This window comes from Puntigrus tetrazona, chromosome 19, assembly GCF_018831695.1.
Source record: "Puntigrus tetrazona isolate hp1 chromosome 19, ASM1883169v1, whole genome shotgun sequence".
Classification (NCBI taxonomy): Eukaryota; Metazoa; Chordata; class Actinopteri; order Cypriniformes; family Cyprinidae; genus Puntigrus; species Puntigrus tetrazona.
Genome location: NC_056717.1, coordinates 15620214 through 15644200, shown reverse-complemented (window position 1 = coordinate 15644200; position 23987 = coordinate 15620214). Strand labels below are relative to the sequence as shown.

General features: G+C 37.9%; 3 protein-coding genes across 3 annotated transcripts; 1 reads left to right on the top strand and 2 right to left on the bottom strand.

The window, feature by feature from the left end:
- Positions 1-1743: 1743 nt before the first annotated feature.
- On the top strand, positions 1744-7538 carry wipf3 (WAS/WASL interacting protein family member 3). Its single transcript, XM_043218226.1, is given in 10 exon segments — positions 1744-1780; positions 1783-1830; positions 2518-2650; positions 3492-3668; positions 3764-3955; positions 3958-4050; positions 4053-4649; positions 5255-5395; positions 5580-5681; positions 6610-7538. Coding segments are annotated over 10 exon segments (1554 nt in total). The 5' UTR covers positions 1744-1750; the 3' UTR covers positions 6651-7538.
- wu:fc38h03 (acetylcholinesterase collagenic tail peptide) lies at positions 7469-17054 on the bottom strand. Its single transcript, XM_043218227.1, has 17 exons — positions 16663-17054; positions 15598-15704; positions 15401-15511; positions 15277-15321; positions 15161-15187; positions 14047-14118; positions 12809-12871; positions 12645-12671; positions 12497-12541; positions 12238-12273; positions 12054-12134; positions 9952-10048; positions 9706-9839; positions 9453-9572; positions 9245-9371; positions 8956-9058; positions 7469-8149 (listed from the first exon to the last, which is right to left on the bottom strand). The coding sequence occupies exons 1-17, from the start codon at positions 16838-16840 to the stop codon at positions 8080-8082; spliced, it is 1443 nt and encodes a 480-aa protein (XP_043074162.1). The 5' UTR covers positions 16841-17054; the 3' UTR covers positions 7469-8079.
- A 959-nt stretch (positions 17055-18013) lies between these two features.
- Positions 18014-23942, bottom strand: aste1b (asteroid homolog 1b). Its single transcript, XM_043218493.1, has 5 exons — positions 23884-23942; positions 20574-21956; positions 20281-20494; positions 19910-20102; positions 18014-19133 (listed from the first exon to the last, which is right to left on the bottom strand). The coding sequence occupies exons 2-5, from the start codon at positions 21939-21941 to the stop codon at positions 18785-18787; spliced, it is 2124 nt and encodes a 707-aa protein (XP_043074428.1). The 5' UTR covers positions 21942-21956; positions 23884-23942; the 3' UTR covers positions 18014-18784.
- Positions 23943-23987: the final 45 nt, after the last annotated feature.

Sequence of the window (23987 nt, the reverse complement as noted above, 5' to 3'; positions counted from 1 at the left end):
TTGGGGAGTGTCGCTGACACACATCACTGACAGGAGGCTAACCAGACTTAAATGTGAACAGTTTGGTCGTATTTCACAATTTTTCGATTGACACAGTTAAGTATCTGGGATTATAATGGTTCAGGTTTTGTACGTTGACCTTTAAGAAGGAACGTTCACCCAATAATGACATTTCTCTTACCGTTTTTCACACTTTCTGTTCAAACCTGTCACATGACTTTCTTTATTGAACAAAAGAAGACATTTGAACAACACCTGAACAGTTTTGTTGACCAATGATATTTTATGTAAATAATGAAATGTGTGTGCATATATATATATATATATATATATATATATATATATATATATATATATATATATATATATATATACATACACACTCACACAGACATATATACATAATTTAAAGAAAATACATATCATTCACACGTATTATGATTATCATCAACAACCAGATATTATACAGCATGTCTCTACAGGTGGATAAAAATGTTTCCACATGGGTGGACCAGCACAACATTGTGTGTCAACATCTCCATGGGAAAGCTGTTAATGGGACTCTAGGGAAAGACAGAGAGTTGTTAAGAGCTGCTGGTGGATGAAATATAACCCACAAGATCTTGGACAGTCATATCATGAAGGAGGCCAAAGAATGAATATCAGAATTCTTAAACAATGTTGGGATTTTATTTATTTAATCGTTCACAAATGTGAAATGAATTTTCACATTTCACTTATCTGTCCTTTCTCTCCATGGACCAATGCTACACTAACACAGTGTTTCTCTATTTTGTCCAGAATAAACATTCCTAATAATTAACATATTAACTAAATTCCTTCTACATTTCTCAGCTGTATTTAGCGGGTTTCTCTTCCTCACACAATAGCTCTGATTGGCTGCTGGGCTTGCCAGAAGTTGAGCAGCTCTACTTCTCAAACAACAGACTCCATTGTTATCTCTGGAGCCCTCCGGCTCTTGATAAGTTTGCCACTTTACTCTGATCTGAGATCATCTGTACGCCTGTTCCTTTTAAAAGGCAAGCTCGGGATTTTGTATGTTGAAGGTGGCCCTAGTTCGGAGTTAAATGCAGTTTCTTCAAAAAGCGATCTTTGGAAAGTTTTACTGGCCATTGTGGAAGCAGGAGATTGGTTTTCCTAAAAGAGTAGGGAGAGTTCCTGTTGGGTGCATCTTGTGATGGACAAGCTTCCTGCCGAAAGGAACATGTACTGTAGACTTGTGGAGAGAGAGAGAGAGAGAGAGAGAGAGAGGGGTGTGGGGAGATTGCTTTGTCATGTCGAAACCACAGTGAAATGCTGAAAAGTCCTTAGTGTCCTTTAACACTTTTGTTTAGCTGGAGACTTTAAATATAAGTCAGCTTTTACAAATAGTTTTAATTTTCTTATAATATAGATAAAACCTGAATTTAGAGCTCTTATCTGTGTGGACCTATTAATTTAATGTAAAGTAATATTCTTTATAATTGATTAATGCAGATACCTACAATTCAGTTACTAATTTAGTGTAATTATAATATACATTTAAATCTTTATTAATTTCTTTTAAAAGTTGTATTTATTCATATCTCTTATCTACTAAATTTGTTTTATTATAATAATTCAAAAATCTTCCAGAGAGGTCAAATAGTGCGCTCAAGGCTGAATAGAGAGCTCAAATAGTACGATACAGATGGCAAGTGTCTCACCGACTGTGTTTTAATGTGTGACTGTTTATTCAGGTCCCTGAGCAATGCCTGTGCCTCCTCCTCCACCTCCCCAGCTCCACCACCCCCACCTCCACCTCCTGCAGCTCCTGCACCTCCTGCACAAGTGAGATCCGTGCACACTCACATTCACAGACACCTATTATAGTAATAGAGTTCATCAGAATGTGGGCATAATGGCTCTCTTCCCCATCTGTCAGTTGCTTTCTTTCTCTGTCTATCTTTCTCTTTGTTTCCGTCACGCAGTTCCTCCTGGCAACCACCTGGCTAGATTTGCATTATTAATTGGAGATAAAATTACACTCAGAGGCATACACAGCGCAGGTGTCACATGTTCAGATTTGGCTTTCTGTTTGAATGCATGTGCATAGAGATTACATCTTTAAGCACATTTAAAACCAACATTAAAGGGATGGCCTACCCTGTAATGAACATCACGAATCAGTTACTCAATCTTTTAAACCTGTATGACTTTTTTTCTTCTGTAAAACACAATAGAAAGTATGTCCACACCATGAAATTGTTGTTTTAGACTCCAATGACTTTCATTATATGGACAAAAACAGTTGAAACTTTCCTCAAGCTAACTTTTCAACACTTAATCTTGTAGGTTTTTGAATCACACATTATGACATTTTACACTTAATGGCATCATTTCAGAATTTAAGTTTTGTTTTGTTTTGTTATGGATATTGCAATAACCAATGCCAGAGAAAACTAATGGCACAGTGAAACTCATTAGAACTGCATAACATAAAAAAAGTAGCAATTTCTCACTATTTTGTTTTTACAGTCACGGACAGAGCCTCTTAAAATCCAGCATTCTGAGGGTGGAGGTCGCAGTGCGCTCCTGTCTGACATTCAGAAGGGGGCGAGGCTGAAAAAGGTCACACAGGTCAATGACCGGAGTGGACCAATCCTTGACAGTAAGTCTGAGTCTAATTTATGAACATAAATTCTTTAACGCGGATCAGGTGAAATGAGTCACTTGGCAACAATACATCTGTTTGCGAGCGTGGGAAATATGAACACTAAACTGATACTACTTCAGGTTCATTTCCTAATTATCTGATTTGGAAATCCAAAATTCATATCTGCTGTATGATGGCAACACTGGAATGTTGTTTATTAATGTAACCAGAGCTACCGGCATTGTTTATTGAGAAAAAGAGTGTTGGGTCAGCATGAGAACCTGTATTAAATTACTCTCTCGTGAAAATGGAACTGAAGGAGTTTGAGAAACAGTACTAAAGAATAAGTAGAGAAAACCAGGCATCAGAGAAAGTCTGAATGGCTGATAAGTTGTAAGGACTTATCAGTGGCAGAGCTATATTTGAACACAAGGTTCATAGCCATTGGGTTCTCACACTTCAAAGCACTCATGTGCACACAAAGACACATAGGCTTTCTATCTGTATATGGAAATGCACAGCGGCAGATAAAGGGCCAAGACCTCAGGAAGCGCTGGAGTGAGGATCACACAGCAAGTGGGGGTGACAATGCTCCTCATCTTCCTCTTTATTACAAAGGACAGCAGTATTCTCAATGTTCAGGACATGCAACGTTCATTAAAAAGTCATAGGCTCACTTTAGCTTAGAGTTCCTGTTTATGTATCACTCTTTGTCTCTATGTCTGTTTGCCCTTATGCGAAGGGCAATTGAAAAGGGCATTGAAAGTAGGATGTTCTTGGGCAGTGTCTTTTAAATCTAACACTAAAATGATGGTGTATTGATCCAGGAAGCATGATGTACTGTATGTATTTGCAGAGCCCAAAGTGAACAGTGTGGATGACAGTGGAAGAAATGTGGCTGCTGGAAACTTTACAAGCGCAGCAGGATCTGCTTCATCTGCAGTGGGTCCAACTCTGGGTGGACTGTTTGCTGGGGGATTTCCTGTCCTCAAACCGGTTGGACAAAGAGACAAGCAGCCACATCACAACCCGGGTATTGAAGTCAAATCTGTTTATTCTCTGCTTTGTATTTTTTAAGTGCTGGACCAATTTTGAAGGACTTTCTGATGTGGCTCGTTTGTGTTTCAGTGTCTCGCTCTGGCTCTACTGCCAGCCTGAAACAGCCTCTCTGGAATCCTCCATCACAGGGAGACGGGTTCAGAGGAAGCGCCCCTGATCTTTCCCCCTCCCACAAACCTTTGGAAAGAGCCTCCTCACTGTCTAAAACTCGGCCTGTTTCCTCATACACGGCCCCTCCCTCCCCAAGCCAAGCTTCACAGCCTTTTTCAAACCGTCCTCTATTCCTCCTTCCTCTGCTCCTCCACCTCCTCCTCAGGAGCGGCCCAATAACCGACCACCTCCTCTCCCCACCTGCCCGCCCCACCCCCTCCTCCTCAAACTGCCAAACCAACTTGGTTACCCGTCCAATCACACTCTATTCCCATGCCTACGACACCGCCTCCTCCACTTCCTGCCTCTGTTCCTGCATTCTCACTTCCTGACAGATCATCTGGAGTTTTCTACCCTCCACCCCCTCCACCGCCTCCATCAATCCCTCCATCCTCTCTCCCTGATAGGTCATCTGGGGTCTTCTATCCTCCGCCCCCTCCACCACCTCCATCAGTCCCTCCATCCTATCTCCATGATAGGTCATCTGGGGTCTTCTACCCTCCACCTCCTCCTCCACCACATCCATCCTCGCTTCCTAACAGATCATCTGGAGTCTTCTTCCCTCCACCCCCTTGTCCGGGGCCATTAGAAATAAAGGACAGTCCTTTAGGGCCTCCTCCTCCACCTCCTCCTCCTCTTCCTGCTTCATTTGCATGCAGTCACCCCTCCTCAGCTCCTCCTCTGCTACCTCAGAAAGTACCTCCCGTGCCTTCACCCACATACAGGCCCAGCGTACCACCTTTGCCACCATCTTACCCCTGTACCGCCCCCAGTAGACGACCCCCTGCAGTGCCACGTTTTGCAGGTGACCTTAGTTATATATATACATTATAAATGTGTGACCCTTGACCACAAAGCCATTCATAAGTCAAATTTAAAGGTGATTTTCTCAGTATTTAGATTTTTTTTGCACCTTCAGTTTACAGATTTTCAAATATTTGGCTGCATAACAAACCACGCATCAATAGAAAGCTTTATTCGATGTTTAAAAAATTTATAAATCTCAATTTAATAAAAATGACACTTATGATTGTTGATATATTTTGATATATGTTAATATAATTTATTCCTGTAATGGCAAAGCCGCTCTGCTGCTGCAAGAAATATTTAATATTATTATTAATGTCAGGATTCACTAATGAATAGAATAAACAGCATTTACTTAAAAAGTGCTTTTATATAATGCAATATTCCATCTGCTAACATAAGTTAACCATTTTTTATTGAAAGTATTGAAAAATGCTTAGCATTGATTAATCAAATGTATTAATTTGATTAGAGTTTATTAAACACTTTTGAATGGTAGTTTGTCTGGAAATATTATGTATAAATATTAGAAGAAAAACTAACATGAAAACGCAACTTGAGATGCGCTATTCAGTCATTTATTACGATTTTTCGGATTGACAGGTGCTCCACGGATGGCTCCACCCCCTGCTCCGCCCGCTCGGTCTCCTAACACTGAACTCTCCAGCAGGATCCCACCCCCTCCTCCTCTCCCTCTCTCAGCTCCGCCCAACTCAGTACGCAACGGACACCTGCACAGCTTAGGTGAGACTGAAGGCTGTCACTGATGATGAAGCCAAAGGTCTAAATGGGCTATTATTAGCATCTGATAAACAGCAACAAGCTGTTACAAAAAATGAACTACTAACTACTACATATTTGTATGTTTGGGATTGCGAATATTCACTTTAAGCACTTTAATTCAACATGGCATTTCTGTTTTTTTCAGATGACTTTGAATCGAAGTTTCACTTCCATCCTATTGAGGACTTCCCCCCTCCTGAAGAGTTCAGGCCCTTCCCACGTACCTACCCCAGCAAGGAGAACAGAGGTACAACAACCTCTTTGTATGTGAGGAAAGGTGAAGTTTCTGTTCAATGACTAGCTTACAATGTTGCCTCTGTTTGTTCTATTTAGACAGGCTTGAGACATATGATCTTATCTATTTTATTTTTAAAAATATTCATACAATTGTAATATTGCTTTAACTACATGTTTAAAGTAGCCTGAAATTAGACTGGCAAAAAGCAGGTGATAATAGGATGAGAGAGGTTTTATAACAATTTAAATTCAGTGTCAATGTGCTTGAATTTGACAGCAAAAAAAATCTGCATATTAACACCTTTTTAAGTATATAGTATTATGATGCTCACTTACTGACGAACTGAAGTTGAAAAAGAAAAATAGATTTTGTGTTGTAGATTTATTTTTAAAAACATTCTCACGTAAAATTCTCTCAAAAATGATAATTCTATCAAAAATTAACAGTAATATTTGTTACAAAATAGTTCTATTTGAAATAAACGCTGTTCTCTAAATCTGTATCGTGGGTTCCACAAACATATTAAGCAGCACAAGTGTTTTTATCAATGAAAATAATAAAATTGTTTCTAGAACAGAAAACATTACAATTTAAAATATTCAAATAGAAAACTGGCCTATGCCTAATTGTAATATTTCACGTTATTTCAGTTTTTACTTACATACAGACATGGTGAAAATTAGAGACTGAAAACAGCTTACCAACTGCAAACGTTTGATACTCTACTGTACTCTCATTGCACCGTCTACAAGTCTTGTTTCAGGATCCAGTTTTTATAAGACCTAACATGAAACAACTGTGCATATAAAACTGAAAATAAAACAGTTTTATCAGTTCCTCAGTTGATTGGTTTCATTTAAAAACAAGGGAACGCTGAAACTAAATCTGGAATTATCTATCTTTTTGAAAATGAACTCTTCCTGTTTTGTTTTCACAGTCAACCCACAACCTCCGGCCATGAGAACTCATTTAAGATGAAATGGGACAGTATGAAGTATGGTGCTAACCTTTTGTAGGACATGTTTTAAGCATCATCATCGTCAGTGAAGAACAGCAGCCAAATCTGCAGGTCAAATCACCTCACTCAAGCACAACTTTATCGATCTCAACTGCATTATCTAAAAAAAACATTCTAGTTTGATGTAATACTAATGTTTCATCCGCATTTCAAGAAAGAGTTCCCCTATTACAGCTGCAGCCACGTTAAAACTCCTGATTCTTATAAAAAAAGTGTTACCTAATTCATTTTCCTCAATCAATAACTAGTGTTTTAACATTTAATATGTTTTTGAATCAAATATATTATGCTTAATAATTTAGCTTATTATACCTGAGAAGGCTTTTATTATTTATCCTCTCGGCTTTTAACATAGCCATAATGGACTAAAAGAGCAACTTGTTAGACTACTAACAGAATAGAAATGAGAAACAAATGGAGATTAAAACATGGCTTAACTAAATATGGCAAGTCTTGCAGTCATTACCGTTTCAAATAAAGGGCATTAAGTTTTTGTAAAAGGGAAGACAGTTAACCACTAAGAAACCGTGTTTTAGGCTTAAGACATTTCTAAAACTAACACAAATGAGTTCATTAGACAATATTGTTTGTTATTCTTGTGGCTGCTGGAGCCCTTTGTTACTAATTCTTCATCTAACTCAAAGAAAGAAAATATACTCTTTGTTTTTACGCATCCTGTGTTTCATTGTTAAATCTATCTGTATTTGAAATCTGTGCCAGTATGAAATGCTGTATTAAAAGCTCAGAATCAAGAGGAAGGACACATGTGACACTCAGAAACAGTGCCACCCACTGGACATGCTTGCAATTTATTGCTCTGACTGAATAAAATCATCATTTAACCCAAATAAACATTACAAGACATACTTTCTGTTTAAAATAATAAAGCAGAGAATTATTAGGTATCTTTTCATTAACGTTTGGTTCAATAAATAAAAAATAAATAAATATCTGGTTTTACCGTGCGTGCTTTACAAGGCACATACCTGCAAAATGCTGCTTGGGAACAAGATCATGATACACATACAGAAACATGCATAGACCCAATCGTGCATTTGCAATACCAAACAAATAAATAAGTTTCATATAAACATAGTATACATTCATTTAAATTATAACGTCTTTTCATTACACAGATCCTAAAATGTTCATCTGCCAACTCAACTGCCAATCAAAACATACTAGCAGCGTCAACGAAGAGTACTGCACCGTACCTGCTGAGTTGAACCTTATAACGTGTGTGTGTGTGTGTGTGTGTAGATGAGTGTGAGGAAGGTGAAGGAGACAAATCCTCTCAGATCATCTGCTAAATACGTTTGATCTCAGCAGGCTCTCCCTCATAACTGTATGTGTGTGTGTGTGTCAGTGTGAATGTGACTTCTGTAGGCCTCAGGTCCTATATTTACAGCCGGTTGAATCGATGAAACAGGAGTCGGTGCACCTGAGCTGCCCAAAGGTGCTATTTGTACAAAAAGATAAGAGAGAGCCCTTAAACATCCATCATATTGGGTGTTGACATCAAATACTTTTTAGAGGCTGACATGTCTTGTGGCGTGACATGCTGTACTTTAAATAACTAACATTAAATAATTAATTAAACATTAAAATAGAAATCATTAAAATGCAAATAATTCAAATGGCATAACATGATATTGCTGTGCTCTATCTAAAACTATTTTAGGCCTTTTTATTTATTTTGCCTTTAAATAATTTACATGTATACTACTGTTGTTAAAATATTTAAACTTTTAATGTTATAGTATACCCTGGACCATGTAAAATAAATTAGTGAAGGCAAAAAGATTGAGTTTTATTAACAAATATTTTTAATTTATATACAAAGATTATTTAATTATTATTATAAAAATAATATGTTGAATTAAAATTTTTAATAAAAATGTAATTACATGACATGATCTGCTATACTCCTAAAACTATTTTAAAAGGATTTTGATTTTCTATAATTGACATGTATACTGCATTTATTAAATTGTATTAATTAAAAATCTGTACTATTCAGTTTATTTATAGTTACACCCAGAGCCATGTAAAATAAAGTAATGAAGGCAAAAGATTGTGTTGATTTTTTCAATGTTAAAATTAAATATAAATACACATTAAAATAATAATATAAAATAATTAAGCAATAATAATAATAATAATAATAATATAATGTACAGTTTCACGTTTCTGCTGAATAATTCTATTCTCCAAATCCAATCAATTTAAATATGCACATGAATGTGTGTGTGTGTGTGTGCATACCCGGGCAAATATGATTTGCAGGTCTGGTAGCTAAAGTCTTTCCCATCACACTCCTCCACACCCTCATTACGATATCCATCGCCACAGTACGCCTTTTTACAGCCTACACACAGAGACAGAGGTGGAGTAAAGAGTGAAGAGAAACAGACTAATCCAACAAAAGGTGTATGCTGATTTTCTATAAAACTCTAAATAATCCTCGAAACAAGATACATTTACAACCAATTAATTTTACTTTTAGGGATTTTCATATATTTTGAATGTGGTTGTCTCTGATCATGTGACTCACCCACGCAGTCATCTGTAACCACCCTGTTTCCGTCGTCGCATTCTTCCCCGTTGAGTTCCTGCACCTCTCCATCACCGCAGACTCCGTTCCCATCCCTCATCCTCTCAGTCGCCTGCAGCGGCATCAGCTAAAACACGAAAACATGCTCCTGTTTCCAGAGCACCAGTATGCCTGCGTGTTTCAGCGGTGTATTTAATTGACCCTGTACCTGAATGGGCTCCCATCCATTTTCATCTCTGAAGTAAAGAGACCTCTGATCCTTCCTGAAGGCGAGTGCGTTATCTTCCTGGACACCTTTTAGCTCTTCCTCGCTGCCCACAACGAATATCTGACCAGGAAACACAAACCGATCAAGAAGAAGATATAAAGGCCGAACAAACATTATAAACACGTAAATTAGGTGACCCCAAATCATCTAGAATTCTGCATAATAAAAATAATCATGAGAGTGTGTGTCTTACCGTTGGAACTTTGTCATATTTGTTACGGTGTTGTAACGGAGCACTGGGTGGACTGAGAGAAGGGAAGCTGCAGTCACAGACGCCAGGAGGACCGGGCAATCCCTTCTCACCTTTTTCTCCAACTACAAACAGCCCTGATCATCATGAGATGCCAACAAACAAAAGCATGTTTAAAACCCCTCTTCAAAGGTGTTTCAGAAATAAATTGCGTGCATAAATTAAATGTCATTGCATATGTTATCTCACCTGATGCAGGTACGCCAGGAGGTCCTGGGTGTCCCCTGGGTCCAGGTGGACCTGTGGGACCCACTGGCCCTTGAATACCTCTGCCTCCATCAGGTCCCTACGCCAAAATGCATTAGAAAAATTTACTCATCTACACCAACAAAACCAATGAAACCTCAAAAATACTTACATATATAAAAAATTAAGTACATAGAGTATTTTTACCCCATCATTTTTTCACATTTTGTCATGTTGCTGCCTTATGTTAAACTGCTTTAAATTACTTTTTTCCACATTGATCTACATTCCATACACCTTCACTGTATAGGAAAACAAAGCCAAAACATCTTTGTCCAGAAATATTTGATTGGGTTCAATCTAAGGGGGTGAAGGGGTGTGAATACTTTTGCAAGGCACTGTATACAGTATGGTCAAAAGTCAATATTATTCTTTTATGTCTCTAAAGCTCACCAAGGCTGCATTTATTTGATGAAAAAACAATGCAGAAATAGTAATATTGTGTATTGTATAAAGGTATTTAAAATATTTTAAAAAGTATTTTTTTCCTGACAGCAAAGCTGAATTTTCAGCAGTCATTGCTTCAATTTTCAGTGTCACATGATCCTTCAGAAACCATTATAAAATGAAATAGATGTGCTTTTTACAACGTTTGTGCAAGCTGTTATATTTTTATTTATATTATATCTTTTTTTGAATTGCAATTCGAAATATAAATCTTGTGCAACGTTAGTAAGGGATAATCAACGGCTAGCCGTGCATTAAAGGATTTTAAATGCACGACGTGAAGGCTAAGAACTGCCCAACGCAATGCAGGCTAGCCATTGATTATCCTAATTATACCATGGTCAGTTACCAAGTTATAGACAAGTTAAAACTAGCAGCTCTTTGCAGTGCGAATTCTCGATCGAGAGTGTGTGTACGTTACCTTCGTTTGTGCGCCTTTCTACAAACAATCAAGCTGTGTTTGTTCATTGGTCTCAAACTCAATTCCTGGAGGGCCGCAGCTCTGCACAGTTTAGCTCCAACCAGCTCCAGGACGTTTCTAGTGATCCTACAGACCTTGATTAGCTGGATCAGGTGTGTTTGATGAGGTTTGGAGCAAAACTGTGCATAGCTGTGGCCCTCCAGGAATTGAGTTTTAGACCAGTGGTTTAGTTACTTCAAAAATAGCGTTTACCCCCTCGTTGCTGAGAAATATAATGTATAATGTATCACATCACAAAAGCATTTATTTTCAATAAAAATAAAGGAAATAATCAAAAATATTGAAAATAATTGGGTAGTGTTAGGGGACGTTTAGGAGGGCTTTATTATCCCAGTAAGGATGTTAACCATGGCATCTATTTAATAATTTGAATCAAAATTAACATTTAAAATTTACTTTTATACAAGTTGCATTCTTTTTTATAATGTATTTCAATACTGAGGTGCAGATAATTGCCACTTGCAATAAGTAGTAAGTATAAATAGCAGAAAATGCTATATGCCTCTATCGCTACTTACACTAAAATATAAATATACACGTGTACATTCATACGTTATGTATGTTTATTTGGATTTTTTTTTTTTTATTCCAAGTCAATGCATCAAACTATTCACAGGTGCTGAAATGACATTCAAGTGTGAGGCCTGAGCAGTGATCTAAGGGACCTTAAATGTGTATGTGTGACAGCGCTGAGCTGATTGATAGTAGGAATCTTTACCGGTTACAGCCTACGGTAACAGTCCTGGTATTTCCCAGCAGTTAGTTAAGACATTCCCAGGAAGTGCCTATCTGCAGTGTAATACAAGAGCTTGGAAACATGAGCGGCAGGGCTGGACCCAACATCAGAGGCCCTGCTGGTCCAAATCCAGCTACCAGCACGGTGAGATTTTCAGCTCCTCGGGTTACTTACGAAGTGGTACACACACACACATACGTAGCCACAGACTGATCCCCTGACTGGGCGGAACAGGTTAACCGTGCAAGTATGTGGGTTTTAAATATGCCTGCAGCTTCTTTCGCCAATAATCCACTCCCTTATCATCACTCAGAGACTCAAGGTCTCAATATCAAAACAGACTGGAGCGCTGATGTAGAGCAGAATGCTGTGTGTCCTCACCTGTTTGCCTCTCTTGCCTGGACGTCCCGTAGGGCCACGTTTTCCAGAGACGCCAGACTCACCCTTGGGTCCCATTTCACCCTGGGGGAGTGAAGAGGAGGGGGGGGTTCAGAGAGTGACATCAGTGACAGCCAAAGCCTGTATGTATGAGATTAATTATAAGGGTTAAAATGTCACATCATACTTTCTGTCCCAGCATCCCAGGCAGGCCATTTGGTCCCTAAAGTAAGCAGACCAGACACACAAATGAATATGAGTGACAATTCAATTCTACATATATTTAATTCATTCATTTTGAGCATGTTGCTGCCGAGTTACAGGGTAATTTAATGGATAGTTGCTTTGTGGTTGATATTGTGCTACAAGAATTTCACCATGTTGCTTGTTTCTTGGGGAAACAACAAGAAACCCTAATGTCTAGAAACGTATTTGTAGTCTCTAACCTTGTCTCCCTTTGGACCTGAAGGTCCAGAATCCCCCCGCGCTCCCTGAAATCATAACAATATGTGCAGAGAGTTATGTAATATAAAGTTCGAACCCCTAGCTTACAAAGGGAAAGAAAGATTTATTAGTTTAACAGAAGTACAGTACCTTCTCACCCTTATGGCCTGCCAAGCCCTAATTAGACAGAGAGGACAAATATTATTTACCTTTCCTCATTAAGAGGATATATAAAATGTTGTTAAAGCACAACATTACTTCGACTCCGTTATTCCAGTTCAGTACATCATTTAAACCTGGAGAACGAGACTTACTTTAGGTCCAGGTGATCCCCTCATTCCTGGCATTCCCATCAGCCCTGGGTCTCCTTTCTCTCCCTGCCAATGAGGTCATGTATAAACAGTCTAATAGGCTCTAATGAGCTATTTTTTGGATCCATTTTTTTTTTGATGGAAGAAGCATCAGTCAAGGGGATCTCAGACTCGGTGTTTACTTTGATACAGTAATTTACAATAATGGTGAAGACCTGACACTTGATACAGGATAACAGATGTCTTGTCTGCTTGAAGGGATAGTTCGTTCAAAAATGAAAACTCTGTCATTAATTACTCAGCCTCGTGTCAAGACCTTCTTGAAGAAGCTTTTCTGAGAGCTTTCTGTCCCTGCATAGATGCAATGTCATTACTAACTACAGTATTTTTTTCAGTAACTCGTAATCAAACGAATTACTGTTTCCCCCATTACAACGCCGTTACCGACACTAAAATGTGCCATTACTATAATTTATTATGATATCATTCAAATTTTATTTTTCAGTCCATCTGAATTGGTGCGCAGTGTAGCTGTATTTGACCTGTGTGAAGACGCACGGGTCGCTGTCACTTTGTAAACGATATTCTTTGTTGTATTTTCCTGGCAAAATAACGGGGTTTCTTCGGAATTCATTCAGCCTTTACGAACTGCTGTTTTTTTTTTGGTAGGGGGCGGAACTAATGCGCCAAAGACAAATCTTATTGGCTGGCGCTCATCTATTATCGTCCTGTCAGCAAATCGATTTGAGCGAATGCTGACTAAGTGATTAATATTCACGAACCCAGCAGCTCATTCATTCTAAACTCGTTTTATATTGGTATTAGTATTATAATTTGTAGTAGTTTTGTTATCTTATAATTAAAATAATTAAATCCCCCCACCCCCTCTTTTTTGTAGAAACACTTAATAATAAACAAGCACCACCACCAGTCCTAATTCAGTCCACATGACAAATATGCATTCATACTTTGCAATTATGATTACTAAACTTCTATCATCACATAAAGCTAAATTATGGCATTGGTGTGTATGCAGGTTCAGAAAGCTCTCTGTTTTCATCAAAAACATCTTAATTTGTGTTCCAAAGATGAACAAAGGTCTTACGGGTTTGGAACAACATGAGGGTGAATAATTAAGACAGTGTTTTTATTTTTGCACATACTATCCATTTAATTATGTTAACATAGTATGTGGCTAGACTACATGGGTCAGATAATGTGCGGAGGTAAAACTCACCCACCTTAGGTCCCTCAAGGCCGGGCAGCCCGGCAGAACCTGGTTTCCCAGGCAGACCCGGACGCCCAGTACGACCCTACAGAGACAAAGAGAAGAAATATTTGTGTGCTATTTTGCTTTCATACGCCCACCTCAAACACAACCAGGCCAGATCTGGCAGTGCAGCTGAAGTGCTGAGTGTACAGAGCAGCTTTAATCAAAGACAAAGCACCTACTCAGCATCCCTGCCTCTCAGCAGTCCTCTTCATTCCTTTAATACATCAGCCTATCTAATCCTTCTGCCTCTTTTTGAATGTGTTCCAGCTTTTTACTCAAAATCTCTCTTTCTTTTGCTTTTAACACTAGAATCTATTTCTGCCACTATCTATACTGTTTAAAAAAACATTATTTCCTGGCTTGTTTTCTAACAACAACATCTATGCATTCTTAAATATATATATATATCACCTGCATTATAATAAAATGTACCAATGTTTAATGAAGAGCTACTTTTATTGTTAGATAATATTAGCCATTAATGTTATAATACTAGCAAGTATAAAAAAAAATCTTACTGAGCCGATCTTAAATTTATTGTACTTCCCTTAAAATAAACAGTAGCAGAACAAATACAAATAAAATGAAAATTAATTTATCCCAAAAAGATTTGACTTTTGTTGCAGTTGTGATTGTAAATGTTTTATATTTTGAATGGACACCCAAACAAAAAATCTGATTAAGAAAATGATCTTTGCAGTCTCCCATAAAACATTCTGTGCTTTAATCTCCTTCCCTCTTTTTGCTTTGGGTGCAATTAAATAGCTCTGAGTGTTTTGACTGAGAGCAGCAGTGCAGGACTGAGATTAATGTCTGAGTTCAGCACTAAGTAATATTACAGGGCAGAACTACGGTGGACGGCAGCCAATGAGACAGCACATGGCCTGACACACTGTAAAACCATTACATGCACCAAGAGAGCATGTCATAAACAACACACTGGTCTGCAAAATGCAACCTACCTCATCATAAACAGAGATGTTTTATATGACAGAAATGATATAAAAGAAGATATGTGAACCAGAACGTTATGCATGCATTTGGTGCGCGATACTTTAGAAGATCAAAAATGAGAACTTGACCTTTGACCCTGGTCTTCCGATGTCACCCTAAAGTGAAAAGAAAAACAATTCGGTTTTATTAATAACAGACCCATAAGCAACTGGTTCCTCGTAAACCGGATGTTTAACCATCTCACCTTATCTCCTTTGGGTCCTTCCATCCCCGGGATGCCACTGTGACCCTAAAACAAAAGTAAAACCTATACGTTTTGTTCTCCATCTCACTTAGTCGTCTTGGAAGGGACTTGGTAACTTTCTTACCTGTGGTCCAACAGGTCCAGGAGGTCCCGGTGGTCCCGCCACACAGATTTCCTTCACCTTTTCCCCATCCTCTTCTCTTATTTTTGTCCCCTCCACACGACTAGGCAAGGTCTTGAAAAACAGATAAATGGTGGATTAACAGACATGCTGTCATTTCCTGCTCTTAGAATTATGTACACTGATATTATGTCACTCACAGGCTCTCTTTTCCAGACGTCGGGAGGGGGCGGGAATAAAGGAGGGGGAGGCGGAGTCAGAAGACAACAAGGGTTAAATCTTTTCAAGATATCATTTGGATCCCGGTCTAAAAGAAAAAAAAACACAAAACCGACCAGACGACACAGAGAGACGTCAATGATAATCAATAATCTTATTAGCAAAAACACTAGTGCAGAAACAGCACGGCAATTTAGATGAAATGCTTAAAAAAATTGTAAAATAAGACAAACACCTAATAGAAAATGGATACATGCGGATCGTTAACATAGCCTATAGAAATCAACATAAGATCTGCATAAGACTTAACATCACTCGGGAAATATGAATCCTGATAAAACACGGAACCCCTTTAATTTGAAATATATAGAAATATGTAATATAAAACTTGAATTGATCCCAAGCTGATCTATACTAACTGTATAAATTATCAAGCATATATTTTATAAATGTCATGACGTAAACATAGGAACAGCAAGCATTCAATATGTTATGTATTTTTAAGGCCAATTTAATCTCAATGTGCAATCAAAATCACACCTGCATAAAAAGGTACATGCATACATTATACATACCAAACATAAAAGATACATGCATACAATATGCATATACAATATATGTACATCTCCAAAATAAACAGCGGATTAACAATATGACGTTTATTGATAAATATATAAATTATTCAATTGCACAGTTTCTAGGTCATTTACCAACAAGTTAATTTACATTTACAGATTTTGCACAAGTTTGCATCCAAACTGTTATGCTGACAATAGCCTCTAATTGAAAAGTATAAACGAAAAAGAATAATGATTAAAAACCGAGAAAACAATGTACAACGTTTGGGCCCTACACTGCATGTAAAATGTAACAAGCAACATATATTTAAACGTGTGAAATAGGCTATCTATCCATCTATCTAAAGCTGTATATTTGTATGAAAAGCCGCATACGTACGCAAACACAGGCTATCACGAGCCACGCGCTCTCGTTAAAACAAACTGATAATCCCTCACGCGCTCACACATGCTTTCGCGCTCTCATACCTGTAGGAATCGGGAGGATATTTTCCAGATTGTACGGTGAAAGGTAGGCTGACACCGAGTACAGCAGGAACTGCAGCTGTATCCCAATCTTGCTCATGGCCATGTTCCTATGTGAGTGTGTCAAAAATACACAGATCCGAGTCGGTGCCCGCCCTCCTGCGTTCGAGCGCGCTCCCATCCAGTTTGTAATGCCAGCAGCTCTCTCTCTCTCTCTCTCACACACACACACACACACACACACACACACACACACACACACACACACACACACACACACACACACACACACACACACACACACACACACACACACACACACTATTTTCTGCTGTCTCAGTCTCGTCTGTCAGTGTGGCGGTGTTATTAAGTCGTAAGAATGCTTCCCACGGAGTCTATGGGAATCTCCAGGCGCGACTGCTATTACAGTCAGGGGTGTGACATCTGATCCGCCCTCTCCAGCCCCTCATGCCCAGATTAGACCCCCGTACTACCACTATACACTTAATACCACACGCCGTCTGTCAATCAGAAGACCATCACATCATAGAAACTCAAATGTGAAAAAAATGTATTAGGTAGCAGGTAGTAATTTTGTGTCTAGAAAGAGAAGTAAACTCATTAGCACAATATATATATATATATATATATATATATATATATATATATATATATATATATATATATATATATATATATATATATGAAAATATTTACGTTTATACATTTATAGCCTATTCCGATATTTTAATTTTTAAATATGTAAATATTTTTCTAAAATATATATTTCCGCATGTTATATAATATACACATACACAATGCATAAACATATATTACGTAAACAAAAACATTTTATTTTGATGCGATTAATCGTTTGACAGCACTTAAATTTATTAAAATTATTTTAATTAAATTTATTCGTGTGAAGTTGAATTTCCAGCACCAAAATTCCACTTCTTCATTCTGCAGTGTCACATGTTCACTCAGAAATCATTCTAATGTTGATTTGCTGCTCAAGAAACAATACTTATTTTCACGGTTGAAATCTAGTTACTGTCATATATTAAATACGCAATACAACTAAAAAATAAAATACAAAATGTTATTGAATAAAGTCAATTAAATAGATTTTCAAATATATTAAGTTTAAACAAACAGATTTTAACACAGAGATGATAATTCAAATGAACAAAGAGAGAAGTTATTACATTTAACACTTTTTTAGATTAAAAATCATTAGCATTTCGCTTGTATTTTGCATTTGCTATGTTTATGTATGTTTCTGATTAACTTGTGTCTTGCTTAGTCATCAACTGAACTTTTCATGGTAACATGCAATTAGAGATTTCAGAAATACTTTGAAATATAAGCTTTATTGTCAATACAAAAAAAGTTATCTGGTAAAATACGTCTGCCAAGAGATATGAAACTTACAAGTTTCTTGTAAGAATGTGCCTTGAACAACATCCATTAAAGCATAATGACACTTTTATTAAAACTGCACTTGATAATTTGGCACTTAACTTCAGAGAACCAAAAAATTATGAACTGTTTTGAACAGAATACCCCAAAGTTTTGTACTCAATCATGACTACACCATATTGGCAGTTGTCTTATTGACACAATAATCATAGGAATAATCAGAAGAATTAATGAGAGATTATGAATACCCAATTAATGAGAGGATTCCTGTTAAAAACATGATGCTTGCAATTTACAGCACACACAATTAAATATATTTCATAAAAAGCAGGTAGAGCAACAAAATATTGGTCCTCAGATAACATACAAATTCGACATTCTTTTTCATAAAAGTTCATTTAATTAAATAGTATAAAAAATCTACACTAAACAGGCCATTTTCATTACTTAGCTGCAAAATAGAGTCAGTGTATATTAGTGCACATATAATAGCTCTTATAGTAAAACATTTTCATAGTAAACAAAAGTGTCTCTTGAAATGCAGTTGGTAAAAGCTACGCTCATCTGAAAAGGTGCACTGACATCCTCAGGCACACCATGCTTTCATAAAGTGAAATGCTGCATAAGAACATTCTGAAATTCTTTATTCTCCTCTCCTAAACTAACTTTTTAAATCTAATCTATCATTTCAAGTTCACCAATGCTAATACTCATCAAAGGTCAACAGGGCAAACCTGTTGTCCACAGCAATGTCTGAAGACATTGTTCCTCTTCCTCTACTACCGTGGCCCCGCCTTCCTCCCCTATTACCCCGCCCTCTCCGGTCATTGCCCTGCCCTCTACCACCCTGGCCCCTCCCTCTTTCCTGAGCGTGTCTCTGCCCCTCTCCTCGACCCCTGCTTGTTGGTGCTGATACTGCAGGACCCATCAATGTCTTGAGCAGGATGGAGTAGAGCTGCCAAGCATCAGTGTCCTCTGCAAGCAGAGCTTCACACTGTTGACCCCCTCTTATGGCAGCCTCAAGACCATGCAGCAGAGTACCACTGAAAACCCTTTAGGAAACAAAGAGAGCAATACAATATGACATAATAAATACACAAAATATACTTAAAATACATATCAGTGCTGTGCATTCCTATTAAATAAACAAAGAGGGTGCTGATCAAGTTAAACACACTGTTTAAAATTTTGGGATGAGTAAGATTTTTTTTTAACAAAAAATATTTTACATTTCTACTGCTCATTAATAGACTGTGATCAAAAACACACAAAAAAAAATTTGTACAATTTTTATGGCAATTTGAAGTCTTTGACCCTTCAGAAATCATTCTAATATGCTTATTTATTAGTAATGTTGAAAGCCGTTCTGCTGCTTCAAAAATTTTGGGGACCTGTGATATTTTTTTTCAGGATTCTCTATTAATAAAAAGTAAAAAAAAAAAAAAAGGAGTTTTGTGCTACAATATATATATTGCTATTCAAAAGTTTGGGGTCATTAAATGTTTCCTTTTTTATAAAGAGATGAATACTTTTATTCAGGAGGGATGTCTTGTATTAAAAGTCATAGTAAAGACTTTCATTGTTAGAAAAGATATCTATTTTGAACAAATGCTGCTTTTTAACTTTGTATTCTTTAAAAAAAAGTTTCACATGTTCCAGAAAAAAAAAAAAGCTGCACAATGGTTTCACTGATAATAAATCAGCATATTAAAATGTTTTCTGAAGGATAATGTGACACTGAAGAGTAATGATGCTGAATATATATATATATAATAATTGAATGAAAACAGCAGAATGAGAAAAAGTTAATTTCATGGCTATACCCTACCAGGCACATTGAGGTTCAGATAACGGGAAACACAGTAACTGGTTCAGGAGCATTGCCGCCCACATACATGACTGCCATTGACTGAGCAAATGGGCCACACCCAGATCTAGGCCCCTCCTCTGTCCTGGATTAACCCTCAGACGAGATAATCGCTGACATACAGAAGCAGAAGCTTTGCTGCCAAATAGTGGGTCTGTACAATAGAGAGGCTCATGATTAAAGCTCTGAAAACTGAAGATGTTAAGTTGACTAGCAAAAAACTTCATAATACATTTTATTTACGCTTTGTCAATTCCTCAATATTTTTTCCTGTGTCTCAAAACAAACACCCACAACAGATGTTGAGTAAAAAAAAAAGGAGTTGGAGATACCATTAGGATGGGTCCTTCTCCAGGAGAGTTCCCCGTACACCAGTCCCAACAATATGGCCTGCAGTAGAAGCTGACTGGGCTTTGGCTTACAGTTTTTCATCCAGTAATACGTCACACACACTGGAAGGCAAAGGTGAGGTGGAAATGGCTGTATAATATGGTCCATTACACCGAGTGTTCCCAACAACACTTGCAGCTTTACTTGTTTAGGCACCTTAAATAAATAATAAAAAAAGGTAATTGGAGGAATGTATATATGCAGACAATATTTAAATGCAGAAATCGTCCCTAACCTTGTCGATTGCTGCGAGATCAAGCTGTGACTTGGGTTGGTGAGCCTCCACTGTGTTTTTCTTGAGTTTCAGTTCTTGTCTGTCATACTCATCAACACATGGGATGTAACACTGTTGTCCTCCTTTACCCTGGGATTGTCCTCCTCGTCCTCCTTGTCCTCTCTGGTTGACTCCTTGTGGCATGTGACTTTCCTGTCTCGCCTTTTCAATCAGAAGGCTGTAGATAGTCTTTCGGATACTCAACGAAGTTGCATGACTGCTAGGCAGGTTACTATTCTCCACCTGCGCAATTAACATAACCTTCTGGTGTACAAGCACATCCAAGACAAAAGACGACAGCTTACCTGATGCAACCATCCTTAAAAGCCATTCGGGTTGAGAAATCAGTGCTGCTGGGAGCCCCTGGGTATCTGGAAGCGCTGGTTGGGGACTTGAGAAGTACTGAGCCAAACTGCTTCTATGAGGAAGCTGGTAGTCCTGCATTCCTTTGGAGAGCTGCGTACGCAAGTTTCCTTTCCGCTGTTCACCCAAAATCCCCAGGACTTCCTCCAGAGCATCTGCAGGCCCGGTAAACTGAGAAAGCCAGAGCAAAAAGCCCTCGATTCGAGGATTGGAACTACGTCCATACTTCCGACTGGATGGTACTCTTTCCAACTCTACGCGGCTGAAGAAAATCTCGGTTATTTTAGCAGGTGTGTAGTCGTTCCCGATGACAACAGCAAAGAGTGGGAGGAGCTGCTTGTTCATGTGGTTGAAATGTGAGCAGAAACGGTTCACGTTGAAATTCTGTGTAGGGATGTAGCGCTCTGTGGCCCTACCGCTGACGTTATTCCATTGGAAGAATGAAAAAGGTAGGTAGCCACCTCTGAGGTCGAAGATGTAGAAATCACTGTCGTTGGTCAGAACTGGACATCCCCAGTGTTTGGCAAGAGAGGCTATCTCAAAATCAGCTTCTGAAATACACTGTACTAAAGGTACGCCAAGCTCTGAAAGGACCTGTATAAAGACTTCACGTACAAGCAGAGGGAGAACAGAACCGTAAGATCCTCTGGAAAGAGCGTGAGCCTCTCGGATTTTGTTCTGGGCTCTTTCCTGTAGTGTCTTGAACTTCTTGTCCGTTTGGTCCATTCCGCCATCTAACACAACGAACGGCTGCACACCACATTCAGAAAGCGCAGCAAAAAACTGTTGAATCAACACCACAAATGTGTCGTAGTCCCCACCCCGTGCTTGATCCAAACCAGAGTTGAAATATAATCGAAAATACAAGCTGGACCCATCAATCACAAGGCGGCAGTCTCGCAGTCTCATATCTGTGAAGAACTGGCGATTTCCTTCCACAAAACTTGTAAGTCCGTGAACCCCCATGATGCCACAGAAATGCTGAAAGGAAAACTGGAAATGTTATTGCTCGATTTTTCTGGAAATGTAATAAACCATTAATATTAATTTGTATACTGAAACCCCATACTGAAAGATCTAAAGATTATTTTTCTTGTGTTTTTATGGTTGTTTTAGTCTGATGATTATGTGGTTTTAAGGGGCATTTGTTTTCACCAGTTGAGAAAAGATGAGAGAATGTTTCTATTTGCCACATGACAATGTTGTGAAGCAGTAATTTTCCACTGTTCTGCTATAATAAACTTTGTGCTGGTTAAATGAAGTCCCAGACAAAGTAGGGATGAAGTTCAGACAAAGTCTGAGCATTGAAACATATACATCCAAGAATCAACAAACCCCGCTCAATTTTGATCATTACTTCATTTTCTGCTTCCTGCTCTTACCTCTCAGGTAAGAAGACATTTAGTTAGTACAGTTAAATACCAGACACTATATACAGTACTTTTAGAAACTGGTTTTGGATACCAGACAAAAATTGCCGCCTTACATGATCTGGTAGAGACAGGATTAAAGATTTCGGGCGTATACATTTTATTATAATATTTTGCAAATATTTCGGCATGGTCGGCATGAACGTTACTTTGTAATCACTCGATTACATGTGACCTACTTCAGCTACTGTCTGGTAATGTGCCCTTTGGCCTACAATCCCTAATATTTCAGAATGTAGAGACATTTACCTGACTCTGGTCTATTATAATATTATGTATATTTTTTATTTTACCTCTATAAACATTTTATACGTTTGCTGGTCTTGCATCTGAACAAACCACAAGACTTTTGGGGCACTTTCCTTGGAAAGAGACACCAAAGTGGAGATGCACAGCACTACATCTGATGAAAGCCAAAAGAGCATATCAATAAAAACAGCTCACACCAAAAGTCATACAAGTTGGTTTAGGGCTGATGATTTTTTTTACTTTTTATAGCCACAGGACCTGGACACCTATGAATTCCTTTGTATATAAACATATTGCCAAAAATGGGTCATGCAACAGGACAATGATCCCAAGCACACCAGCAAATCTGCAACAAAACAGCTGAAAAGGAAAAGAATCAATGTGTTGTAATAGCCCAGTCAAAGTCCAGACCTCATATGAAATAAAATTCTGTGTTGAGAGCCGTGCATAAACAAATACCAACATACCTCAATAAACTGAAGAGTGGGTCAACGGGAATGTGATAGTAAATGTGAAAAATTATTACTTCTAAGTTTTTGCTGCTAAAAGTGGATCTACAAGCAACTGAATCATAAGGGTGTGGCCAGTTTGGCACCCATGGCTTATCCCTATTAGCTTTATTTTTGTTAAATAAATAATGACACAGTTGTTGTTCATCTATTTTTCAAATTCTAAGGACCAGATGAGTTTTTATTACGTGTTCCTGACAGAAAACCATGAAGTTCAACAGAGTATCCATTCATTTTCACATTACTCTATAATGCAAAAGGGTCATTTTAATTAATTACGGACTGATAATTTAGGGATTGAGAAATTAAGCTATAATTTCATAAAAACACAGCGGAAACTACCTGGATGTCAATAAACATAGATTTACATTTAAAGTTTCAGCCCATTATCAAATTACTTTTATGTCTCTAATTCCCTATTAACTTTTGAAAAGTTATTACGCTTTACAACAATTACCGTGTGTTTCTGTAACATCCTTGTCAAACAATAACCTTTTAGTGCGTTTAAAGAGGTTAATGGCAATATTGTATTTTTTTTCAATGAATATTTCTCACTTGACGTGTTCAGAGATATTGCCTGCACGAGGCACTTTCTGTCTGCACAAGTTATACATAAACGAGTAACAGTGGTGTCTATTTTATAAAACAAGCACCAGTGTAATATCTAAATAGCACGAGTTTTTTGCAGTGAAATTTAAACAAACAACTCGTTTTACTCACCAGTATGTCGTCATATGCGATGCATTTATTTCCTCTAGTCCACGTTGTTCGATATTTGGTGTGAGACTGTTTTAGCACATTAGCGCCCTCTACTGCCGTGGATA